At 40.4% G+C, this 18,076-nt stretch overlaps 1 protein-coding gene across 1 annotated transcript; it reads right to left on the bottom strand.

Moving 5' to 3' along the window:
* Positions 1 to 1,151: 1,151 nt before the first annotated feature.
* Positions 1,152 to 13,913, bottom strand: LOC308701928 (uncharacterized protein). Its single transcript, XM_081384406.1, has 5 exons — positions 13,631 to 13,913; positions 13,037 to 13,245; positions 6,972 to 7,083; positions 5,409 to 5,504; positions 1,152 to 4,231 (listed from the first exon to the last, which is right to left on the bottom strand). Exons 1-5 carry the CDS (start codon positions 13,673 to 13,675, stop codon positions 2,765 to 2,767), a joined length of 1,929 nt encoding a protein of 642 aa, XP_081240532.1. The 5' UTR covers positions 13,676 to 13,913; the 3' UTR covers positions 1,152 to 2,764.
* Between the last annotated feature and the right edge of the window lie 4,163 nt (positions 13,914 to 18,076).

Below are 18,076 nucleotides of genomic sequence, written 5' to 3'. Positions count from 1 at the left end.
GAAACAAGAACATAAATCAACCTTGTTCGCATTTTGCAAATGTTTTTGTTTGTTTTTTAGTTTTGAAATTTTTGTTCATGTTGTTAAATCCAGTTTCACATTCACAAAATAGATTTTAAATTCATTTTGCTAGATTTTGCATTTTTGTTCGTTTTAGTCTATTCACATTGTTTAATCAAGTTTATTTTGACATTTACAATTTTTTTAAATATAACATTTTTATTTTTGTAAATAGCTCAAATGTGTTTTTGTTTCATCTAGTTTAACATTCGCAAAATACTTAACATTCGCAAAAGGTTACGTTATTTTAATTTTTTTTAGTTTTTATGTTTTTGTTTGTTAATATTTAATAGTTTTTTATATATATATATTTAACAGTGTTTTGGTACAAATGTTTTCAGAGGAATGAGGAACATAAATCAACCTTGTTCGCATTTCTACCACAGATCATGAGGTGAATCAACCGCCTCCATTTTGTTTTTCTGCACTAACAGCGTCCATCCAGCAGGTGGCGTCAGTGGTGCGTGCATGAAAGAGAGGAAGCAAGAAAGACATTTTTCTGTTATTCGGTTCCATTTTGTGCTTTTCTACTGTTGGATTCCATTTTGTGTTTCTGTGTTTTATTCCTTAACATTTTAAGTAGTCAGATTAGAAATCTGAGCTAATAGTAGAGATCCAAGAAACACTCAACTTCACCAGTGAAGAATCATCCTCCTTTTCGTCACCTGACTGGTAATCACTGTTCAGATTCACATTGAAACGCAAAAACATCATAATACATTTGGTTATTGTATCGAAATTGGTATAAATATGAATTAAGATCATATTTGTCAAATAGTCTTGGGGAAAATATGGTAATGGTCAAAGTTATCTGAAAATATCAAAAAGTTCGTCTTCACTTCAGTAGGCCTATAACTTACACTTTAATTAGTCATACTATACATCAAACAGAAATTGAGTGCACTCGCTATAAAATTATGTGATATTCCTGAACAAGTGGAATTTCATTTCCCACGAATGGAAATGGGAAATTCGTTGATCAAAGTATGTGGAAACACTGAGCGCAAATTGAGTTCTGAGAATGAATTAGTTTTGTTGACAGATTTCACTTATGAACGCCAACTTCAATAAGGACCAAAAAAACACTTGATGTAGCTAATTAAAATCTCATCTTTATTACAACCACATGTACATCATATTCCAAGAAAATGGTTTCTAAAAGTGGAAACGAGCAAAATCCAATGCGAGAGAGAGAGAGTCAGAGTTCCGTTAATAGCGCACGTCTCATCCGTTCAAATCCATTATTCACAGCGTTTGACTCACGGTGAAAAGGACGTCACGTGATTTTACCTCAGAAAGGGCGGGAGAGCGAGATGCGTCGCAGAGAGTCACAGTTGTGAGGAAAAAATTGTAAACACTCCAGTGCTCATGCACCAAAAATAGTGCAGGTGGGAAAGATCCTGATTTTCTGCTCAAAACAAAGATGACAGGTGACTCTGAAAATACTTCATCTTCTACTTTGGAAAATAATTAGGTCTCACTCATGAAACCGGAGCAGGACGAATTTGTGTAAAGGCCTGTTCACACCAAAAACGATAATGATAACTATAACGATATTACTGTCCACACCAACGTTCTGTTTATTATAAGCGGGCACTGAAGTTTTATCAGCCGGTTTAAATGCTGGAGCTCTTTAAAGCACGATAGATTCTGATTGGCTGTTAATGTTTTTATCGTTTATTAGCTGGAAAAAGTGGTTTAACAAGAGTGATTCCATTCCTCTGTGGGCATTATTTTACATTTTTATCCTTAGTTATCGTCTTTGGTGTGAATAAACTTTAATCATTCAGAAAAGCATGTCAGTTGTTGTATTTCTGTCACCGTAATTTGTGCTAAATTCATTCTGCTCGTGTTTCATGATGCCCATTGTAAAATTGAAACCCCCTGGTTTGCGGAAAGGTGCGGTGAAAATATAATTCTGCACCGAACAAGAACAAAACGAACTGTTACCAAATTGCTGTACTGCTGTTGACACCACTTATAATTCTCGTTTGAGTCTTTATAAAAGTTCTTTGTTCCTTTTAAGTGACATCAATTGTGAAGAGGACAAGAAAAATAGCTTTAAAAATACTCTACAGAACTACAGTTATAGTGCAAGAACCCGCACACACACTCATGTTTTCCGCTGCCTGATCTCCAGCATGACCCTGAACACCCAATCATCTGACTCACGACCTGCCGTTAGATTATCCGATGTTATTCCCAGAGAATCAGATTCACGATTGAAAGGTGGGGCTGTGCTAACACCACAAATTCGGCTAGCGGAAGACGGTCTGAGAGGGAATTTTCAATTTTGTGCAAAAGTGACGTAATCGGATGTAGTTTATAGGCTATAGTTGCGAATAATCTGAAAGTAAATGAAATCTCACGTTTAGCACCACCTTAAATTGATCCGTAACGTAAACTTTTCTTGGCACCAAAATGAAATTCGGTTTTGTCTGGCGTCGTTGTATTGCTTCATGCGGTCGAATCAAAACTGCAGTGATTTCGCTCCATATAAACAAAACATCTTTTTTACAACACAATGCAAAACAAGATACTCCAAATATGACATTTAAAAATCAATTTACTACAGTGTTTTTTGGAAACATCTGTATCTACAGAAAACCTCAATTTCAGGAGGTAGCTTTGTGTAGTGCGGGCGGTCCAACACACACAATCACACACACACGCACATCTGAACACACACACTCGGCGGGTGTCGCTATACAGTTGTGACGGTTAGCAACGACATGGGCAGCTGCCGGGCGTCTTCGCTCAGGCGCGATCCGTGCGTCAGGAGTTCCTCTACGGTGGTCCAGTCGTCCAGTACCTTCCGGTTCCTCAGGCGACTTAGTTTCCTCTGGCTCATCTCGAGAACTGTATTATAACTATCTACGTTGGCTCCTCCCACGACCCCGTGCACCAATCCAGTTGTAGCCATGCCACCTCTAGCCTGCAGCTGTTGCTGTTTCTGTAGCATATGTTCGCGTCGCTCGGTCCGGCTCCAGTAGCGACCCATGCGTACCTCGCTATGACTCTCCTCATCCGTGCTCATGCCGCTACGCTCATCCGCTAGTCGGGACGCTCTGTCCCGTAGCATCTGGTTCCGCATTGCACGCAAGTTCCCACTCGGCGTTTTCCTAGCGGCCGTGGTTGGAACGTGTCCCTCCAAGGTGCTATAGAGTCCACCTCCTCCACACGAGCCCGCGCGGTTAGCGGGTTTTGGCCAGGTGTCGTTAGCATCCTGACTGGGCGTGTGGCTTAGTGTGTGGAACCGTTGCTGACTAGGTGGCTGCTCCATCACGGGATCGGTGGATGCTAGCATCCTGCGCTCATGGAGATTCGGAGACATGTAGCAGAGCTCCTCCGCGGGAGAGATCAGGGATGGATGGCTCATCGCATGCATAGCGTGTGCAGTCCGCGTAGGGAGTGCGGGGTGACTAACCACTGGCAAGTCTGGCTCCTCAGGGAGATTTGTGGGAAGGTCGGCTCCGTGGCTGCAGGGATGCAGCGTAGCGCTGCTATAATTAGGCGAGGCCGGGTGACTAGCGCGTCTGCGGTACTCCATAGGCGTAGGGCGGTTATGAAGCGTCCGGCTCCTCCTTAGCATTCCCACAGAACTCGGATGTGGCAACGCCCGCCGCTGGCCGGACGGCGTACTACACGTGGAGTGCACCGCGGGATTAAACAGCGAGCCGCTGCTAGAGCTATGCCTGTTCAAAGATGGCCGCTCCGCCTTGCGATACTGCACCGACGACACCCGCGACAATCCTCGTGACCCCACGCAGACATTTTGAGGTTGAACCGTCAGCGTTTCCGGGATGGCTTCCAGCGGGTGTTTAATCTGGCTGTCACGCCGCTCGCGGGAACACGGCTCCCCCTGGTGGTGCAGTCGGGCGTTGTAATGGCGCATGCGCTTCTCTAGAAGACGCTGGAAGCGGAGGAACTCGCCAGTGCTGACGCTGTAGAAACCAGAGTCGCTGAGTTCCGACGAGATGAAGGACTCTGACGAGGGCGAGCCTCCTCTTCCTCCGCGGGCGTGGCACTCCTCCACCCCCTCCTCCGTCTCCACCCCCGACAGCTCCCCCTGGTGGAAACTCCCGTCAGTCCAGCCGAGGCCACTGTCCAGCTCGTGGTGAAGAGGCAGGTAACCCAGGGGCTTCTCCATCAGGTAGTCATCCTCATCAGTCTGGCACAAACACACATTAAGACATTAGAGCAATAAGCAATTCAAAGTGATGAGTTACAGTGATTTTTACTAGAGATGCACCGATGTATTGGCTAATAATCGGTATCGGTAATAGTAGTATCAATAGTGAAAATAATTGCTTTAATAGTTTTTTCTCCATATAGTGACTTCAATGGGGTCCAACGGGTCGAAGGTCCAAATTGCAGCTTCAAAGTCTCGACACGATCCAGCCGAGGAATAAGACTCTTATCTAGACAAACCAGCGGACATGTTATAACAAAATAAACATTTATATACTTTTTAACCACAAATGCTCGTCTTGCACTAGCTGTGAGGCGACACACATTACGTAATCATGTTGAAAGGTAAAACAACGAAGTTGGAGAAGAAAATGAGATGGAGTTTTTCGCCCGACCCTACACTTCTGAACCAGAACACAAGTTGTTCCAAGTTTGTCTTAGTCTTTGCATATTGGCTTTGTAAACACTAGGTCGGTACTTCCCCCTATGTCACGCTTGACCTCTCAACATGATTACGTAATGTGTGTCGCATCACAGCCAGTGCAAGACCAGCATTTGTGGTTAAAAAGTATATAAATGTTTATTTTGTTATAACATGTCCGCTGGTTTGTCTAGATAAGACTCTTATTCCTCGGCTGGATCGTGTCGAGACTTTGAAGCTGCACTGAAACTCACATCTGGACCTTCGACCCGTTGGACTCCATTGAAGTCACTATATGGAGGAAAATCCTGGAACGTTTTCCTCAAAAACATAATTTCTTTTCGACTGAAGAAAGAAAGACATGAACATCTTGGATGACGTGGCGGTGAGTAAATTATCAGGACATTTTAATTCTGCAGTGAACTACTCCTTTAAATTCTACATGAATTCCATTGACTGAACGGCTCAAGAGTCGCTCCGGTGGCTCAGAATCTTCACCATATTTATGATCGCTTGTTGCCTGGTAACACATAACTTACATAACATGTGACTCCTCGCCTCTCAGGCCGTGACGGATGAAGAGAATCACACGAGAACCAGAACAACAACAACACGCCGCTGCGGTTCTAGATTCATTGTCACATATTTTTGACTATATTCACAACCCCACATTGAACACTCAATAATTCAGCGTTTTCGTCAGTTGTTCCTTCAGTCCTGGTCATGTGACTCTCACCTGACTCTGGAAACTTCTGGGCTCCTCGAAGTTGGTTTTGCAGCAGCCGATCAGACAGTTCTGTCCCTGAGAAACGCCACTGGAGAACTCCTGCTCCTGAAACCATTAAACCAGTCCAGAGATAAGTTTATACTGGATTGTTACGGTCACTGTGTGAGAAGAACATCCCAGCATTTCCGAAGCTTAACGATGGATTATTAGCATAATGAGGCTGTGATGTGGAAGAGTGATTATTTTACACCACTGAACAGTAAACGTCTGTCTGTCTCTCCTTCAGTTTCTTTATTAAGGGCTGTTTCCTCCTGCGCATCACACGTGTGTGTGTGTGTGTGTGTGTGTGTGTGTGTGTGTGTGTGTGTGTGTGTGTGTGTGTGTATTCCCAGGCGTAGCTAAATGCATGAATAATTCCAGTGCATAAGAGAGCAGCTCCATTTTGAAAAACGCGTTTGTTTGGAGAACAGCACACACACACACACACAGTCTCACTCACACACTCTCTCACACGCACTCACAAACTCACTCACTCACACACTCGCACGCAAACACACACTCACTCACACACACACACACACACACACTCACTCACACACTCTCATGCACTCACTCGCACTCACATACTCACTCACTCAAACACACTCACACATATACACACTCACTCTCACACACACATACTCTCACACATACTCACTCACACACACACACACACACACACACACACACACACACTCACTCACTCACTCACTCACTCACAGACACACTCACTCACTCACTCAAACACACACACACTCACACACTCACACACACACTCACTCACTCACTCACTCACTCACAGACACACACACTCACTCACTCAAACACACACACACAAACACACTCACTCACTCACTCAAACACTCACTCACTCACTCACTCACTCAAACACACACACACACACACACACACACACACACTCACTCACTCACAGACAGACACACACACACACACACACACACACACACACTCACTCACTCACAAACCACACACACACACACACACACTCACTCACTCACTCACTCAAACACACACACACACACACACACACACACACACACACACACACACACACACACACACACACACACACTCACTCACTCACTCACTCACTCAAACACACACACACTCACTCAAACACACACACACACATACTCACTCACTCACTCACTCACACACACACACACACACACACACACACTCACTCACTCAAACACACACACACACACACACACACACACACACACACATTCACTCAAACACACACACACACACACACACACACACAAGAAGCATGAAACAACCCCTTTTAAACACTCATTTAAGCCATTGCGGAACGATCAGGATTTGGAAAGAAATACCAGATATTCAACCTAAATTATTGTTAGCATGGCCTTTAAAACGTGGCACATATCAGACACTGGTGGCCACACACCGTTTTTCTCCTCATAAAGGGTAAATCAATAACTATGCATCTCCTCATGAATATTAACAGCTAATAATCATCATAATGTGATCATGTCAATAACTCACGTTGTAGGCCAGGCGCTGCCTGTGCTCCAGGTCTCTGGGCGTGTTTGGCAGATACTCGTACCTGCTTCCCTCTCTACGGTTCACCGGCAGGGTCATGTGATTGTAGTACATCCTGAGAAGACAACAAAAATATATATATATACACACACATACTTAAATATATATTAAAGGCTGATAACACAAGCCACGCCCCCTCCCTGCAGCTATAGGACACGCCCCCTTCACATAAGATGCTGTTAGTGTGTTTATGGGACATTCTACCAGAAACGTACATTTGCTGTCCTGGCACTACTATTGTTTTATAAAACTGGTGTAATCCACATATTTCCCAAAACTGTCATACAGTGAATTAATTTAGAGGGTTTTACAACAGAATATGTTATGTATTTGATTAAATTGTTTTTTATTTTTGTTTAAAAAACAGTTTTTAAAATTAAGAACCCCTAAAATGTACTGTCCCAGGTCAAATCTCAATTCTATACATCATATAAATAATAATTATACATTTGAAATTCATAGAAAAAACAATACCATAGCACATTTAAGATGTTATAATTTGTATTATTCGATTAAAATCTTCAGTAAAATGAATTATTAATAAATAAATAGATTTTTTAGAAGTGTCCCCGGGTTTCTGTCATGCCCTGTCACACTTGCATAAAAGATTCCAAGAAAAGGGTGTGATATGTCTTTAAGGTCCCAAATCACAGGAAGTGACCTCATTTGCCTCTCATCACACACTGACACCAACCAGAGGTAATTTCTGTCCTTGAATTTTGTAATTTTAAGCCTTTCTGCATGTTTTTACCTGAGGTCGAGCTACTACGTCAGTTCCTGTCACGCAATAATGTCCCAGAAAATGTATGTCAATAGGTTTAGATTTGGAACAAATTAAATCTTTTGTGTAAATACTCTCTGAAATGTTGTCAGTTTTTATGCTAGCATGCTAAATAGCTGAGTTATAGCTGTTAAAATGTCTGACTGTCAGGCCCTGTCACGTCAGGCTCTGTCACATTTCACTGTGACAGGGCCTGACATTCTGTGACGGGGCCTGATACATTGCTTGTTTGTAGTGAATACCACAGGTAATCTTCTTGTTTCATTGCAGATGAATATGTTGACTACTGCTAACATTTGTTTATTTATTTATTTTTAATAAACGCCTAATTTCAATTCAGATTCAATTTCAGAGCAAAATTAGTTTGATTGCAAAATTCACAAAATACAAATTCACCACTAGATACTTACTGTCCCTTTAATAGTTAATGATTTAAAGAATATATCTTGAACTCATTTAAAAATGTGCTTTATGTGTTGCTACTTGCTCATCATTATTCCATTTTTAAATAAAAAAGATTCAACTGTTAAAAAATGGTTTTGTACAACAATATTAATTAATACAATAATACCAAAGACAAGTGTGCTGTGTGTATTGTTTCTTCTATTATACAGCTCTTAAGTTACTGATTCAATAAGGAATCTGGGTAAAGATATATGACAACATATATAGGATATACTAATGAATTTTACTTGTAGCCTACACAGGTTTAAAGTGGCTCATAATAGGCCTATTAGAGAATTAAAATACTGTTTACTCTTTAAAATCGAGACTATCTTTTCCCATTGTTAATTGTGTTTGATTAATTTTATTAATAAAGACTTATCCACTATTTAAATACAGATTTTTAGTATATTACTACAAATTATAAACATTTTGTTTTTTTTAGTTTTTCAGAGAAAATCTGGTCATTTTAATGTAATTCGTAATGCTTGATGGAAAAAATGTCAGTCCTGTCACAACATTGTCAACCCTGTCACACCACGGTCAGTCCTGTCACAAAGTATATTTTAGTCCAAAAATGGCTATTTTGATTATAACAATTATTGAAATGGGTATATAGTGATAGTAAAGACTGGATTATATATTTACAATAATGCGTTGGTAACAAACTTTACCCCAAAAGCCCCTTATTCAACAACATTATGTGAACCTGATGGTCATTCTTTATCTAAGAGCCCACAAAACAAGCAAAATCAGCCTGATAGCTGTGTTTTTTTTAATGAATTATATGTTTCCTTCAATAAGGGACAGATCCTCATTAAAATGATGATATTTGTGCAGAAGAGAGCATATTCTTTAACACACTTACATTATCAGCCATGTCTGTGACGGAGCCTGACATTTTAAAGAGTAACTGCATATTAAAATGCTTATTATTCAAAAATTATTATGTGCCGAGGTGGGATTTCAATAATTTACAATTATTCACTATCTCCTTTGTTAAAGTCAGGGTTAAAGTTGAAGGTTAATAATACTTTTTTTTTTTTTTTTTGGGGATAGAAAATGTACGTTTCTGGTAGAATGTCCCTTATAAAGATCTGACCTCATTCTGATATAAAGACCAACAGCAGCATAAAGATGCCTACAAAGAGTATGATGGTTATATGAACTATGGATATTACATAAATAGTAATATTAACAGTAATAATGGGTAGTCTATAATTAACAGTAATGGGTAGTTTTATAATTATAGTAATAATGTTATTCCTATTAAACGCAACTAAATGTAATATATATATATATATATATATATATATATATATATCCTGCCACATTGCAAAAAGTAAATTTTTTAATAAACTGAACATTAATAATTGTGTTGATGCAAAAACAGAAAATGAGTTTTCCTCCCTGTTCGGTTTCAATCTCAGGCCACCAAACTGGCGAGTTAGAGATTAAATATTTACAACAATAATTTGGAAATCTAATACATTTTGAAAATCCGGAAAACTTTTTCTCATTTGCGTTAGGACAGAGGTTATGTCCGATTCGCGTGCAAATGACTCGAACCAGTTCTTTTGGTCAAAAAGATTCACGAAACAACACCGAACTCGTTATGAATCTTGATTCAGGACTCTTGCGAACCAGTTCTTTTGGTCAGAAAGATTCACGAAACAACACCGAACCTGTTATGAATCGTGATTTAGGACTCTTGTGAACCAGTTCTTTTGAATAAGTCAGTCAAAAAGATTCACGAAACAACCTGGAAGTCGAAGCACTTTTACCTCAGGCTCTCTCAATCAGGGAATCGATCAAAGCCGTTACGGAGTTCGCAACCGACGCCCTCGCAGAAAAGCGCGCATTTTTTCGTTTGAAAAGAACCGGAACCGTTACTTGGACTAACTTCAGATTAGTAAGATTTATAGTAATCTATTTACTGACTGTTTGTTCATTTAACAATGTGTAATTAAAGATAAATATTCAAAACCTTCAAGTATTTTTCCAAAAATATAATTAGTTATGGTTTAGCAGCACTGATAGGCTAAAGGGACACTTTATTCTAAGCAGAAAAGTAGATGACATGTTTAGAACAATAATCAACACATGTAACTTCTTCAAACAGTAAGAAATGTTCTTACAATTTTTTTTTTTAAATAATTATATGGGACATAATCAGTTCCAGCATCAAACTGAAACTTATTTCAATACTCAAAATACTAAAATGTCCCCCTTAATGACAACACAAATTTGGCTTCTAAGCTAAAGAAGTTACGCGCTCAGTCTTTCTTCTCAATTGTCAAATTTGGAAACTAAAATTTAATTTGGTTTTCATTAAAGGTTTAATTTTTTTGAGTTAATTGCTAGCTAATCATGTTTGTAGTCCGGAGCCACTGCTTGATGTTTATCCTTCTAGACTGGAAATGCTCTCGATTGATCAAACGTCTTTTCGCTATATGAACTCAAGAGGTGAGCGTTCACCGCACATGATGAAACTTCAGAATGCGGCAAAGGATAAAATATGCTCGCATGCACATTCCCCCTCGTTTACATGCGCATGGATGCAAACCCTAGCATGACTGTGCCTTTAGGCAGCTTACATGCTAGAGAAGGCACTGACGGAGCGTGACGGATGGGAACATGTGTGTTATGAGATGCATAGATGGACATTCTCATTGGTCAGTGCTTCTCAGGCATAATTAAAATGAGCAACTTTTGGTCACATGACCAAATGAGTACTTCAAAAGTCCTGTCCTAACAAACACAACATGGCCATTGAAATCACTAAGTGCAAACAGTGTTGCAACACAAAGTAAGCTATTTTCTGTGAATGTGCGAGATTTCCGATTTCTTACGTTAGTATTGTTAACATAAGAGCGTGTGTCGACATCAGTAAAGCTTTCGTTTATCATTGGCTTCTAGTTATTTAAGCTGTACAAAAACAGTCTTGTTACAGCAAACTATTCATATTCATATTATTTTAATATATTATCGTAATCATAAACTGTTATGTAGCACGAATAGTTTTACCGTTTACTGCACTTTGTTACTCTTCTAGTTACACTCTTTAAATAAAGGAGGTTTTCGCAGCGATGCCGTAGAAGAACCATTTTTGGTTCTGTTCAGTTCATAAAACCATTTTCTTAGTGTGAAGAACATTTTAAAGTCCCCCTGTGGTGAAAATCCAGCTTTTAATGTTGTTTATGTGTCTATGTGGTGTTTTTAATCTGCTTTAAGACAAACCATGTGTAAGTTCATAAGTCGACAGCATTGCTGAGTATTTCCTCCTTAAAACTGCAGTGAACCAAAGACAGTCTCAAAAACACGCTTTGAAATCGCTGGTGTTTCTGACGTCACAAACTACCTTGTAACCAATCAGATCAACGTGTGATCGTCAGCCAGTGGATCTCTGAGCTGAGGGAGTGAGTGGAGGCGGGGCTCATTTGCATATCCATAGAATCGCGTATACTAAATGAGGCGAGGGTGTCGAGTTACAGTCAAGATATTTAAAGGCATGACACATTTCTTTCAAAGAAAAAACGTTTAAATATGTCATTTTGGAGATCAAAGATGAGTTTTAGGGATAAAATTATTGACTACAGGGAGACTTTAGTAATCTAAAGAACACTCCCACTTAATAAGGTGGATAGGTACATAACTTGAAGAAAAAGTGCAGTTTAACGAATTATAATGATAAGAAATACTAGTTTGCAATATCAAGCAGTTTTCGTAGAGCTAAAAGTAACTCTAGAAGTCGTGGCCATTCAAGTTAAAATGGCCGCTCCAACGTTAAAAATAAGTATGCAAGCACCATAAAAAGAAAGAGGTTCACACAAGACTAGTGCTGGGCGGAATGACCAAAAATCCATATCACGGTATTTTTCAAAATTACACCAGTTTCACAATATATGACGGTATTTTATTTTTCCAAGCATGACTGGGTGTTAACCACATGTTCTACTGAGTGAGAGAGGAAATAATACTGCAGTAGATTGACTTAGAACGCCTTATTTTACGGTCATGAGTGAATATTGTAGAAAATTACACACTAGTATTAATACAGGTTTGCAGTGTTTATAAAGAGGTCCTGCAGGAGGCGCTGTAGGAGCGGCAGAAACAGCGGTTTCCACGGTAACGGATGAACACAAAGCGGTTTCCACGGTAACGACTGAACACAAACCAGTAACGCTCATAAACGCTGCTTTATCAGGGAAGATAAAGAAAGATTAAATGAAAATAACACCGAAACTTTTCTAAAGACAGTCGTTCACTTCAAAGATACATTCATATAAAAACACCCGCGCCGCGTTTCGACTGTGAAACGTGCAGTGCTCATGTTTATTCAGCGATGTCAATGCCAACCGCAAACAGATTTTTCGAAAAGGCTGTGTTGATATTGTGAACCAATGTATGGGAAACGATATAATTTGAAGCTATCAAATATAGTTTAACCTATCCATCTTCACCGTCACGTTAGGAACACACACCATCTGAGCATCACCAGTGAACAGTGAAAGACCGGTACTGCGGGATATTAAAAATTCATATCATAACAAAAATAAACACCGGTATTCGGTATGATTGGTATACCACCCAGCGCTACACAAGACACACTCGTCATTTCAGTAATTTAATTGAACGCAACTATTTTGTTCTTATAAATGCAATGCTCATAAACTAGCATGGTACATAGGCCAATTTCAGCGCGAGATTGCGTTGTGTGTGAACGTCTGCATGTCTGTGTCTGTCCTGCAGGTGGCGCCGGTGAGCTACAGGTGTGTCGCACCTGTCCGAGGGAGGCAGACGAGGCAGGGAACACGAGTGCGGACGGAGAGGATCCCACGGGCGCTCCGTTTGCGTGCTGCAATCCGTCGTTCGGTTATACTGCAGGCTCCGCCCCCTCCCCTCGATCTGGAGCGTGATTGGCTGCTCGTAGCTGGCCAGGATACGGAAGGCCTCTCGCTTCTGCAGGTGCGTCAAATCCTGGCCGTGAACCTGAACGACAAACAGATCAACAGAAAAACGCAATTAATTTCAGTCCGGATCTCGCGCGTTCCGACGTTTTAGCGTACGCTCTAGTTAGCCTGATTCGGTTTATCACTGCTATAGGTTGACTGAAGCGCAGCTGTGTGAACATATTCCTCACTCAGCACCACAGCTGAGCGGATTCGCACCACACACACACACACACACACACACAACGAAAATCATGCTGCATCTTCATACCGACACACATCACTGCATGAGTCATGAGAGAGAGACGGCACATGTGTGTGTGTATGTGTGTGTGTTTGAACCAGCATCATTGTCACTCCTAATTACCATCAGCACACAATCGTGAACATTTACACACACACACACACACACACACTGGACTCACCCCCATCCCGTCGCCCATCCACGGCCCTGACAGTCGACAGCCCATCACCAAGGCAACAGATGAGCAGGATTGTGCGCCAATGCTGTGAATTCACTCCGAACGCGAGATGAAGATGAAGAGGATGAAGGAGCGATGCAGCTGCTGCCGGCATACATGAACACACACACACATATACGCTCACACACACACACACACACACTCGCATACAGAGCTGCAGTGAGAGAGACGCGCAGGAGTATCGGACGAACGGAGCGCTGTCTCTCCTCTCTCTCTCTTTCTCTCTGAGCGTTCGACACTGAACACTGCCACTCCAGCACTCAAGCCCCGCCCACCCCTGGCACATCTCTGCTGTGATTGGTCAAGCAGCTGCGCCTGTCAGCTGAGCGCGAGAGCTGATTGGCTGGCAGGGGTCGACCCTCGTTAGACGCTCGTGTCCAGCATTCAATCAGATTCCAGAGCTGTGAAGACATAAATATGCATTTAATTAATGAGAAGAATTAATTAACTCACTCATTATCATTAGTCCTTGTGTTAAAGTTGAGAATGTGTGCAACCACCAAATTTTTTTCTTGATTTATTCAAAGGACTTTTAGGACAAACATTAAAGCGGTGGTATAATGCCCTTTTCACAAGATGTAAAATAAGTCTCTGATGTCCCCAGAGTGTGTGTGTGAAGGTTTAGCTCAAAATACCCCACAGATATTTATAGCATGTTAAAATTGTAATTTTTGAGAGTGAGCAAAAACACGCCGCTTTTGTGTGTGTGCCTTTAAATGCAAATGAGCTGCTGCTGATGTGTAGTTATCTTCTAGTCATTGATTAGCATATTCCGTCATGATAATCTATAAATCGTGTTCAGGGGGCGGGGTTTGTGTAAATTTTAGGGTTGGTGATGTCACTAACCCGGGAGGAATGTGGTGTAGTCTCTACCAGCCGTTTATTGTAGTCCTTAAAAAGTGATTCCTGTAAAAGCAATTATCTCCCTTTGCTCTGAACTTTGAGCGTCGTAACTTTGCAGATGTTGTTTATGATCAAACAGCAACATTACACACTAACTAAAGTTAGAAAAGTCAAATCATGATCAAACACCCCTTTAAATGTAAATAGCTGCTCAGTTCACAATAGCAGTTTAAATACATAAAAGAATGATTTAAACTATGATTTACATCTGATATACACATTTAGATTAAATATACCATTCTGATTAATAGAGTTAAGCACTTAAATTACATGAAATCATTACAACATTTTTTATATTCTAATGAATAGAGATATTAGTAGTGGATGCGCTGCTGTTGAACACTTTGAGGCACGCTGTGTTTTAATGTTTGCATGATAATAGCAGAAAATATTTACACGCAAATAATGATCAATAATGCACAATAAGGCCTTTCTGTTTCCATTAAAAATATAAAGCAATTAAAAATGCTATTTGGCCGGTGGAAAAACTTTCCATGAAATGTATTTTATACTATTTGATTTATTCAAACACAAGGCGAGGATCAGCTACTAAATGATATTTAGCAATGTAATGTGACGCACATCCGTATCTCATATTTTCCTAATGTATTGTACCGTTAAACACGGCATCTCGTGGATGAATATGCAAATGATATGCAGATGAGGATATGCATAGTAAAAGAAGGTGTTGTAAGCTCATGGTTATTTCGGGGTGGAGACGCATGTTCACAATCTTCCGCTGACTGGGATTATAAAGGGGATTTTGCGCAGGTTCTGGCGTACACACACTTTTATAAATCTGAATATTTTTTGCCGTACGCCATTTTTGGCTTTCAGGCACACGTACACTTTTACTAAGGATCCTACACACGACACAAGACCCGAGATCATTTGTTCTTGGGATAGTTTAGGTGAGAAATGTTTGAGGCCGTGCACAGATTTCCTCTCTGGCGTGTTTTCGCTGGGTTTTTAAGGACTCTGGGATCCTGAACTCTCTGGTGGGAGATTCGGGACGTGAGCGAATCTGACAGCCGTCAGGGAAACACTCGCAAGTCTCTCTTGCGGGCGGCACATGAACGCACGCCACTGGAAAGTGCAAATCTGTGTCGAGGCATCAGAAGCTCCAGTAAACCAGAAGAGAGGCATGAATAAATAAACCCACTGTCCTTAAAGTTCTGCGAGGAGGATAATGGGAGGGAGACGTTCGCTGGCGAAAGTACGTGACAGAATCGTGTCAGAGCTCAAACACTCACACTGGAGCACAGATCAAGTATTCGGGGTCGGGTTATTTAAAGCACTTTCACACCAGCGGACGATAACTATAGCGATAACTATATTAGTGTTCACACCAGCGGACGATAACTATAACGATAACTATATTAGTGTCCACACGAGGGGAGACGATAACTATAACAATAACTATATTAGCGTCCACACCAGCGGACGATAACTATAACGATAACTATATTAGTGTTCACACCAGACGATAACTATAACGATAACTATATTAGTGTCCACACCAGCGGGCGATAACTATAACGATAACTATATTAGTGTTCACACCAGACGATAACTATAACGATAACTATATTAGTGTCCACACCAGCAGACGATAACTATAACAATAACTATATTAGCGTCCACACCAGCGGACGATAACTATAACGATAACTATATTAGTGTTCACACCAGACGATTACTATAACGATAACTATATTAGTGTCCACACCAGCGGGCGATAACTATAACGATAACTATATTAATGTTCACACCAGCGGACGATAACTATAACGATAACTACATTAGTGTTCACACCAGCGGACGATAACTATAACGATAACTATATTAGCATCCACACCAGCGGATGATAACTATAACGATAACTATATTACTGTCCACACCAGCGGGCAATAACTATAACGATAACTATATTAGTGTTCACACCAGCGGACGATAACTATAACGATAACTACTGTATATTAGTGTCCACACCAGCGGACGATAACTCTAACGATAACTATATTAATGTTCACACCAGCGGACGATAACTATAACGATAACTATATTAGTGTTCACACCAGACGATTACTATAACGATAACTATATTAGTGTCCACACCAGCGGGCGATAACTATAACGATAACTATATTAATGTTCACACCAGCGGACGATAACTATAACGATAACTACATTAGTGTTCACACCAGCGGACGATAACTATAACGATAACTATATTAGCATCCACACCAGCGGATGATAACTATAACGATAACTATATTACTGTCCACACCAGCGGGCAATAACTATAACGATAACTATATTAGTGTTCACACCAGCGGACGATAACTATAACGATAACTACTGTATATTAGTGTCCACACCAGCGGACGATAACTCTAACGATAACTATATTAATGTTCACACCAGCGGACGATAACTATAACGATAACTATATTAATGTTCACACCAGCGGACGATAACTATAACGATAACTACATTAGTGTTCACACCAGCGGATGATAACTATAACGATAACTATATTACTGTCCACACCAGCGGGCAATAACTATAACGATAACTATATTAGTGTTCACACCAGCGGACGATAACTATAACGATAACTACTGTATATTAGTGTCCACACCAGCGGACGATAACTCTAACGATAACTAATATTAGTGTTCACACCAGCGGGCGATAACTATAACGATAACTATATTAGTGTTCACACCAGCGGACGATAACTATAACGATAACTACTGTATATTAGTGTCCACACTAGCAGACGATAACTATAACGATAACTATATTAGTGTTCACACCAGCAGACGATAACTATAACGATAACTATATTAATGTTCACACCAGCGGACGATAACTATAACGATAACTACTGTATATTAGTGTTCACACCAGCGTACGATAACTATAACGATAACTATATAAGTGTTAACACCAGCGGGCGATAACTATAACGATAACTATATTAGTGTTCACACCAGCAGACGATAACTATAATGATAACTATATTAGTGTCCACACCAGCGGACGATAACTATAGCGATAACTATATTAGTGTTCACACCAGCGGACGATAACTATAACGATAACTATATTAGTGTTCACACCAGTGGACGATAACTATAACGATAACTATATTAGTGTCCACACCAGCGGACGATAACTATAACGATAACTATATTAGTGTCCACACCAGCGGACGATAACTATATTAGTGTCCACACCAGCAGACGATAACTATATTAGTGTTCACACCAGCGGACGATAACTATAACGATAACTATATTAGTGTCCACACCAGCGGACGATAACTATAACGATAACTATATTAGTGTCCACACCAGCGGACGATAACTATAACGATAACTATATTAGTGTCCACACCAGCGGACGATAACTATATTAGTGTCCACACCAGCGGACGATAACTATATTAGTGTTCACACCAGCAGACGATAACTATAA

Source organism: Scardinius erythrophthalmus (assembly GCF_964197995.2).
Source record: "Scardinius erythrophthalmus genome assembly, chromosome: 14".
Taxonomy (NCBI): Eukaryota; Metazoa; Chordata; class Actinopteri; order Cypriniformes; family Leuciscidae; genus Scardinius; species Scardinius erythrophthalmus.
This window is presented reverse-complemented; position numbering and strand designations above follow the sequence as displayed.

Excerpts from the sequence above, each read along its gene's own strand:
- LOC308701928 (XM_081384406.1), bottom strand. The coding sequence starts at position 13,675 with ATGGGCTGTCGACTGTCAGGGCCGTGGATGGGCGACGGGATGGGG. Across the intron at positions 13,246-13,630 it reads GGATGGGCGACGGGATGGGG|GTTCACGGCCAGGATTTGAC; the intron begins GTGAGTCCAGTG and ends TTTGTCGTTCAG. Across the intron at positions 5,505-6,971 it reads GGCAGCGCCTGGCCTACAAC|GAGCAGGAGTTCTCCAGTGG; the intron begins GTGAGTTATTGA and ends TAATGGTTTCAG.